This window comes from Lactuca serriola, chromosome 3 (assembly GCF_051521515.1).
Source record: "Lactuca serriola cultivar US96UC23 chromosome 3, Lser_US96UC23_V15, whole genome shotgun sequence".
Lineage (NCBI taxonomy): Eukaryota > Viridiplantae > Streptophyta > Magnoliopsida > Asterales > Asteraceae > Lactuca > Lactuca serriola.
In genome coordinates, this window is record NC_136410.1 from 235,101,001 (window position 1) to 235,110,945 (window position 9,945).

At 33.6% G+C, this 9,945-nt stretch overlaps 1 protein-coding gene across 1 annotated transcript; it reads left to right on the forward strand.

Annotated features, from left to right (window-relative positions):
* Positions 1-5,780: 5,780 nt before the first annotated feature.
* LOC145093718 (uncharacterized) lies at positions 5,781-8,847 on the forward strand. Its single transcript, XM_079031950.1, has 4 exons — positions 5,781-6,358; positions 7,211-7,464; positions 7,748-8,029; positions 8,215-8,847. The coding sequence occupies exons 1-4, from the start codon at positions 6,016-6,018 to the stop codon at positions 8,689-8,691; spliced, it is 1,356 nt and encodes a 451-aa protein (XP_078888076.1). The 5' UTR covers positions 5,781-6,015; the 3' UTR covers positions 8,692-8,847.
* The last annotated feature ends 1,098 nt before the right edge of the window (positions 8,848-9,945 follow it).

Consider the following 9,945-nt stretch of genomic DNA (forward strand, 5'->3'; position numbering starts at 1 on the left):
AATAAATACTAGGTTAATACCCAATATTACTCCCTTTATTAAGTGTCCTCATAACTCATTAAGTCCATTCCCTTTTGTTGGGCCAAAGCCCCACACCAAGTCCTTAACTTGAGAGTCCATATACATAAATCCACTATTGGCCCAATTTACTAAATTGGGCCCAACCTCCTTATTGAGCCTAACCCCATGATTCACTACCACTAACGGGCCCAAAACATCTTATTTACAAAGTCCAGCAAAGGCCCAAATCCAGTTAGTCCATAAGCAGCCCAAAACCCGAAGCCCATTTGCCAATGGCCCAACAAAGGACGTACGCGGGGCGTACTCCTCTGGTACGTGGGTCGTACTCATCCAAATGCTGACCACCATCGGGATGGTTGACCCAGCACGCTGGGCATACTGGATTTACGCTAGGCGTACTAGACAGTTTGCCAAAACCTTGTTAAGTGCTTAATGGCTTAAGCATTTAAGCTTAAACTTCAGATCCATAGATCTAACATGCCTAGGATCCATAAAGTCGTGAACTTTATCACTTTGGACATTCATAAAGTTCTAAATGCTTGGTCTTAATCCATTAAGACATTATCCTTCCATGCATGGGACACCTTCAGCTAATGGGACCTCATTTTTATCACTCAAGGTCCCTTCAAGAGTCCAGAAGGACATTCCTTTTCGTTCAAAACACAATATGCACCACCTTGTGGTTTTTGGGATAAGAAATGGGTCTTTTAAAGCAAAATGGAGAGATCTAATCATATAAGCATCAAGTTTGAAACTTTATACCTTCTAGAGCTTCTTGTGCACGAGCTAACTTCATATCTACAAGCTTGGTCTCTTCCTTCAACTCTTTGATGCAATAGTTTCCTCCTAAGGCACGCAAGAACACGCAAAAATGAGCTTAACACACAAAGGGGAGGCTAGGGTTTGAGAGAGGCGAGTTTGATCTGTGGAGGCTGAGGTAAACGAGGTGTTGGTGCACATTATGTTGCTTATATATGCCCCAAACCCTAAATATTAGGATTTCACCCAGACATTAGTACACCCAACGTACTCAATTGTACGCTAACGTACTAAGGCGGACCTTAATATGCTTAATTTACTCTTATGTACGCACGACGTACTCCCTTTTGACCCAAGTTTGCAAACTTGGTCCTTAAACTTATCTTGACTCTTCACTTCCAACCCCAAGGACCATAAATGGCAAGGTAATGATAGAAGAGGGTTCGGGAATACCTACCAAATTCTTGGGATGTTACACAATTAAAATGGAATACAGAAGAATACAAGCTAAAATCTAAGCAGAATAAGAAAAATAGGCGTAACAGTGTGGCTGATGGAGTAGCAAAACCTACACATAACGTTGGATCCGCAAGTCATTTGAAGATTACTTCTGATTTGGTAATTTTTTAAATGGTACATCGTATCAATGTTTATATATGTTTATCTGTATATTTGACATTTTATATGGTATTTATGCAGAAGAGGAAATTAGGACGTAATCCACCCATAGTGAATTGTTCATGTATACACACACACGAAGAATCATGATGGAGTTACTTTCACAAATGAAAAAGATAGACAAATCCATGTAATATTCATTTCAGTGTTAAACTTTTATATTATAGCTAGTCCATAATATCATTCATAAATTTGATATCTTTTAACTTATATTATTTTTATTTTGTAGGCGGCATATACAGAAAAACGGGAAGAGTTGGAAGCTGAAGGTGTTGAATTTGAGGAAGACAAACTATTTTATGTTGTTATTGGTGGTCGTAATAAAAAAGAAGACTTTATGCATTAAACTCTTTTGCAAAGGCGGTTCCCAATAGGAACGGTAAAACGGATGCATCTTACATTCCGGGAAAAAAATGATGAAATAGAAGAAATGAGGGAGCTTGTTGCTAAACAAAAACAGCAAAACGAAGAGATTAAACAAATGATGAACGCCCAACAAGAAGAAAACAACGCAAGGGTCGGGCATCTTGAAAAACAACTTCAAACGACATTGGATCTTATTAATGTCTTTACAAAACAATAACAGTAGTAGCTTGATATATGTTTATTGTAGAGTATTTATTTTAGATTAACAACTTTTCTTTCTCCATGTAATAAATAATTATTGTATTATTTTATGATATAATGGTTTTGATTTTTTTTGTTATTTTTGTTTTTCATATATTACTACAAAATAATTTGGATATAATTTATAAATCAATTATCCATCGGTCCATATGGAATCTGTTATACAATATACACCACGAAAATTGCTAGGGATTCATGACCACGGAATTTGCTAGTAAGTCATCAAATGGAATTTGCTAGGGATTCAACACGACGGAATTTGCTAGGGATTCACCACCACATAATTTGCTATGGAATGACCACCACATAATTTACTAGGGGTTCACCACCATGGAGTTTGCTAGGGAATAACCACCATGAAATTTGCTTGGGAATCACCACCACGGAATTTACTAGGGAATGACCACCACGAATTTACTAGGGATTCATCACCGAAGAAGTTGCTAGGGAATCATCACCATGGAATTTGTGATGGAATAACTACCACAGATTGTGTGACGGAATCCTACTACAGAATACACGACCGAATACCATCTACCATAGATTTCATTCTGTTGTCACATTTGTGATGGAAGTATTGTTTCCGCTGCAAACCCTCGCTACGACGTTTTTAGGGACGAAAATGGGCCGTTGCAAATTCCATAGCAAATCATCTTTTGCAACGGAATTTCAGCTTTTCGCAACGGATTCTTTCCCTAGCAAAATCGCGTTTTTCTTGTAGTGATAAGTCATGACTAACACCTACATGACTTCTAATGATTTGAAAGTAGAGATGGATAATGAGAAAGTGATTTATACCTCGTAGAAAATATGAGATGATTCAAAGAGAATTTCTAGAAGGAAAGAACTCTAAGAACTCCACCAAAATGCTACAATCTTCACTCATTCACAAGATTCACCCACTCTTTTCACAAATGGAAAGCACACTTAGGAACATCTCTCAAAGTGACATGGAGGCTGGAAATAGGGTTTGTTTGCTGCAAATATCATGTTAATCCTGGATTTTAAGGTCATGTGTGCTTAAATACCACACAAGTTATAAACTAGACCCTCCAAGTGTGTGAAAATGACCCCATGACTAATATACATGATCAACTATTGTTTTCTTACAATTTTGGTCCCCATAACTTGATGATAACAAGATAAAATTATTATTTAATGGAAAACATAACAGAACTAACATTGATGACAAGATTGGGAAAATTGGGTTGCTTCAATTTAGAGAATTAGGACTATCATTTATATTTGAAATTTATCTTTTTTGGTCTTGTAATGTTTTTTTTTTTAATTTAAATGTTATGGTTAATTTAAATATTATGTTTTATTTAAATAACATGTTTATAAAATTATATTTGTTTTTATAATTATTTAAAAAAAAAACTCGAAAAAATTAAAAAAATAAAGGAGAACATGAAAATGATTTGGTGTTATAATATTGTGAACATTTTTAATAATGATGTTATAACACCATGGGTGATGTGGGATGTGAGGTGACACTTTTTTGGTGTAATAACTAATTTTATATATGCTGTCACAAACTCGAGTCTGGGTAACCCGTATCGGATCTTTGCCCCATACAATTTTTTTTATTTTTTATATAAAAATACTTTTAATGTTTTCTTAAAATTGGTTTCTATATAAAAATACTTTTTTAAAATCTTTTTTTACCACTTTACTTTTGTGAAACTTTTAATGAAATTATTTTTATATAATTTTTTATTTTCTCAGTATTTGTATGTTTTATTTTATTTTTCTGTTTTTACAAATTATATTTTACATACTCATTTTAATGAATATGGAGCTATAAAACCATCATGAATACATATTTATCAACATCATTTGTGGTCCACTTGACAATAACTACTAACCAAAAACATCATCCTAGTGGTTAGTAGTCGCTAGTGGTTGCTAGTGATTAGTAATCGCTAGTGGTTGCTAGTGATCGTGGTCTTTTATTGTGGGGAGCACAACCACCACATCAAGTTAGATTCTTTCTCTTTTTAACTATGTCCTTCTTTATATTTTAAGTAATAAAAAATAATTTTTTTTATTTGAATAATAAAAAATAAGAAAGATATAATGATGTGGAGTGATGGGTATACCAACCTTTAGTGCTTGTGTTTAGTGATGAGATGAAAGTGATATAAAAGTCGTCATATTTATGGTTAATAGTACATAGTAATGATAACCTAATAACATCTAAAACATCTTTTTTTTTCTTTTACATATTTGTTTTCCACATGTAATAATAAACTCTTATATATAGTTAAATGTAATATCACCATAGATTATCCATCATCTATTATACATACACTAAATATCTTCTAATCCAACAATATCATATGTGATGTCTTTCTTCTTTGAAGCTGAGAGTTCAAGTTCCACATAAACATATATAGAATTAAAATGTAGTTTATAAGTAAATTAGATGTGGTTAAAAAAATCTATTATACATAAAAAAACGTATTCTATACACAAAAAAGGATAATGACTTAAAAGGTAGTATATTTTTTTATTTGTATGTATTTGGTCACTGAGTTTTTTTTTTCGTCCACATTTGCACTTTTAACTTATTTAACTGTATACATTTGGTTCTTATGACTGACTATTTTAGGTAACTCGGAAAAAAATGATTTAATAGGGTAATATATTTCTCACTCTGTACATATTTAATCTTTTTTTTTTTTTTTTTTGCATATTTAGTCCTTAATTTTTTATTGCAAAATATGTTTTTATTGCTTTTGTACACATACGGTACTTATGAACGGTTTCTTTAGATTTTTATCATTACATCCAACATAGGACTTATCATTAATTCGGTGTTCGGGACTATTCATACTTATGACCACTGCGGTCTCTTTTGCTTAGTGCTTAGGTTTTGTGTTCTAATGACATAACTTCTTCATACGATCTCAGATATTAAATATATTACTTTTAACGGCAGTAATCTAAACGGAAATTGTAGTAGATTAAAATACGAACATCTGGATATAAAGATCAATGAAATCCGAGATCGTATGAAGAAGTTACGGTGTTCAGATTACAACAAATACGAACATGTGGATATAAAGATCGTTAAAATCTAAAATCGTATGGAGAAATTATGACGTTCAGAACACAAGACCTAAACAACTAAGCAGCTGAGGTCATTGTAGTCATAAGCATTAATAACCCCAAACATCTCATTAATGATTGTCGTACGTAAGATGCTGTGAGAAAAACCTAAAAAATCTATCATAATTATTGAATATATATAAAAACAATAAAGAGTCATTTTGTAGCAAATAAAATATTAATGACTAAATATGCAAAGAAAATATTAAAGTTAAATATGTACAAATGAAAAATATATTTCCTAATTAAGTTATTTTGTCCCATTTATCTCTAGAGTAACTAGTAATAAAAACTGATTGTCTACACTTAAATAAATGGAATGGATAATTGTGAACGCAAAAAACAGAAAAAAAAATTGATTATCAAATATGTATAAATAAGTATATTACCACTAAAAAATATCTAGGTGTTTATTTGGATTTAGCTTAAAACTATAATCAAAGGTGGTATCTGCTTTGTTGTGTCGCATGTGTAATGGCACCTTGGGGGTTGAAGGGTCAAGGTCAAAGCCGGCAAAGCTGCATGCCTACGAATCTATGAATCATCTGTGTGTCTGCTACTTTCATCATCGATGTGGCGAATGAATGATTCGCCACAGTGTCTCCCCGACACGTGATCATACTTGGTAAGGCTAACACAAAGGCACGTGGATTGGCTATGTCATCTTCGATTCTCTTCAATCACCATTATCACCATACAACTTGCACTTGCAATTTACAAACTCCCTAAATTTGATTATCCACTGCTTCACGTCACAATACTTCCACGAAAACATAGATTCTGCTTTTCGATTATATATAACTTAAAAAGAGAGAAATGACGGATAAACTGGCTGACGGTGACGGTGACGGTGGTGGTGATTGGTCGATGGCGGATGGTATTGACGGTGACGGCGGTGGTGATTGGTCCTCGATGAAGGATGGTATTGACGGTGATGATGGTTGCGGGCGGACGATGAGAAGAAATGATGCAAAGAGTTTGAGAGAGATGCAGTTGTCGATAGCGGCGTCGTCATCGGTGTTTCCAGGGTTCAGATTCTCGCCGACTGACGATGAGTTGATTTCGTATTACTTGAAGAAGAAGCTCCAGGGATCTGATAATTGCGTTGATATCATTCCGGAGGTTGATTTCTGCCGACATGAGCCATGGGATTTACCTGGTTAGTGCTTCCTTCCTCCTAACTTGATCTCCATTTCATTTTCTGAAATTCGGAAGCACTGTATGTATTTTACCGCCAATTTTGCATTACAATTGTTCTAAAGCCCTAATTTGTTCAATCATGTCATCATTTCTGTATAAAAACATGTCTTATGATAATATGACCTTATTCTTGTGTACATATTGTCTCTAATTATGGTCACATATTCATCTTCTGTGAAATATTATCAATTAGATATGGGTGCAATTTACAAACAAGAGGGATTGGTTTATCTTTAACATGAACAACTTATTTTAGGTTGTAGCACCCCTTTAAGAATGCTACATTTAGCCTATATGACACATATTCTTTGTACCTTTCTTGCAAGTTCAAATTTGGTCTTCCTTTATCTTAATCTTGGTAGAAGGCTTTGCTTGTTTTCTACTCCTCTATATGACTTATAAGTTTTGAATACAACAACCTCGAATATAAGTTCTAAAGTTCATAAAGAACTAAATTAAGTAGTTTAAAACTCACATTTTTATGTTTCAATTTGGATGCCATAATGAATAGAAAGACAATTAGATTTATAATCAACTTCAAAACATTAACATCTATTCATATGCATTCCTCTCATGATTCAAGTAACCAATAGTCCATATAAGTATAACCCCTAAAATTTATTAATAATGACATAGTATATACATTTTATACTACATAATGCCCCTACTTAGTGGTAATCATTTAGTTTTCATCATATACACACTAATTAATTTATGATTTTATGTTATGTTTTGGCAATGATATTAGTTATATTGTCCACTGATTTTAGAACGTGCTCAATTGAATTTGATAGTAACTTGTTGTCACTAGCTATTTCCATTATTCAATCGGATAATGAGTGGTTCTTCTTTTCGACCCGAGGGAAGAAGTATCCAAACGGGTCACAAAGTAAACGGGCTACCCAATCCGGATACTGGAAAGCCACTGGAAAAGAACGAAATGTAAAATCAGGTGCTGTTACAATTGGCACAAAACGGACACTGGTTTTTCACATGGGTCGTGCTCCTAAAGGAGAAAGAACCGAATGGATCATGCATGAATATTGTATGAACGATGCTGCACAGGTAAAGAATATTATAATCAATATATAATTCAACAATTTTTTTCTTAGGTTTTTCAACATTTGAAGCAAACGAGACCGATGTGAATAAGACAAAAATTGTATTTTTTTTTATCATATCTTGCATTTAATCCGATGTTATTTTCACTGCTATAATTCGGTAGATTTTTCAAATTACAATCTTTTAATAAGAATAAATGAAAGTAGGATGCTATAATAAGCACACATCATCAGAAGTACATACATTGCTATTTTTTACAATTAACTAATGAATCTTGATTTTGTAGGAATCTTTGGTTATTTGTCGGCTTCGTAGAAACAGTGATTTCCGCTTAAATGAATCATCAAGAGGTTCTTCGGATAATAAAAGTCACTCGGGTACAACAAACGAGTATGCTAATAATAACCAAATGGACGGGTTTCATGACACAAACGACACTATAAAGTCCGCTTCAAAAGAATCCACAAGCAGTTATAGGTCTCATTCAGACGACCAGAATGATTCCGGATCAGATTCTGATCCGGAAGCCAATCCCGAGTCGCCACATGGCTCTTCCACTCCATATAAGGTTTCATTTCTCTTATTCAATCCAACACCATAATTGGTGTAAAAATGATGTAAACACCAACTTTGGTGTTAAAGTTTAATGTATGATCATTTATGGTTATTCAAGTTTTTAGTATCATTAAGATAATGGTAAATTCTATAGATTTAGTTTACATAAAAGTTTAATATATTTTTTATTTTTTAAAGGATGTTGACGATTGTTTTGCGGATATAATCAACGATGACATCATCCGACTCGATGAATCCACATCACACTCTCTCAAATTCTACGGCTTCCTCACAAAAGATGAACCAATGTTAATCCAAGATCCAACAAAATGCAATCAAAAACTACCACCACAAAACATCATGACCTCTCAAGGAACTGCGGTTCGAAGAATCAAACTGAGACGCCAAAAGGGTCGAACCCATGAACCACCACTGGTTGACGGTGGTCTAGACCAGCACCACCACCCACAGACGCCGCCATTGCAGAAGAAATCAACAGGGTGTTTTATTAGTGTATTGTGTGGCAATGCGGATACCCTAAAGGGGTCACGTTCAACACATGTGATTTTGGTTTTGTTGTTTTTGGTGATGGTTTTTGTGGTTTGGAAATGTGATATGGAAGATTGGAATAGGCAGCTGAAGCATTGGCTTCGTATGACTGCTGATTATATATAAAATAAAAAAGGTTTGTGTGGGGTGGGGTGTATATATAGGTTTTTATATTATGGTGTAAACTTAGCGGTGGATCATGTATGTGGCTTTCAAACTCTATACGATGACGTGTTTCTTGGACACTTGGTAATATAAATATATATGATCGATGGTTATGTATTTCCTCCATTTTTCTTTACTAATTAATCGATTGCTTTTTGGTATTTTTGTTTCATTATTAGTGTAGCGTCAAATATAATCATATAAGTTTTGACAAATTAGCCTTTTTCTGCATAAAAGTAAGTTTCTTGTTATTCGAAACAATAACATAAAGAAATTAACAACCCTTTTATAAAGTTTGTGATATGTTTGTTGGAAATCCCGTAAAAAAAATTGGCATATCATAAAGAAATGAAAGAGTAGAAAAATAAATGTCACAGTACTGATCTACGTCTTTAAAATGGGTTATGATTTATATGGTGTTAAAATGAAATATTGTGTCAAATGCGTTATGATTTATATGGTGTTAAAATGAAAAATTGTGTGTATTAAGCTTTTAGTCTACTTAACCTATGGACAGACGGCGGGATTTCTTATGTCTAACAGTTTGATCACCTTCTGCCTTGTTCTCTGTTACAAACTGGTACATTCTTCTTGTTCTTCTTTGTGTTCATTCTTTTTTTTGTTATTCTTCTGTGCTCTGTTCACCTTTTTTTTTTACTCTGTGTTGTTACTCTGTCGTTGAGATGTTGCATCTTTACTAAGTGTTGTTACTCTGTTCTTGATCGCCTTCTGCCTTTTTTTTGTTACTCTTTGTTGCTACAACTAGTTTTTGGTTTCTTTTTGAAATTGAACATGCTTTCTTGTTGATTCTTCTTAGTCAAGTGTTTGTTCTTGGTTTGATGGTGTGTTGGAATTATGATAGTGTGAGTTTGTACACTCAAATGGTGGTTGGAATGGATAATTGTCAATCAGCCATAGTTATTGTCGGTTTCCATAAATTTAACTTCGGTGTTTTTTGACCTTGAGATGCCTCCATAACCTGGTACCAGAATGACTGTATTGCCCCTGCTTAAAAAATGTATTTAGTACCAATTCCTTTGACAAATCTGATTGAGCATAAATACTAGAAAGTAATTGGTACTAGAAAGTAAAATATACTTTTGTTACTAAAAACTTAAATCTGATTACTAAACAGTGATTTATACTCAACTTGAAATCTGATTACTTTATAGTAATAGCTAAACTTGAAATCTGATTACTAAAAATTGATTCAGC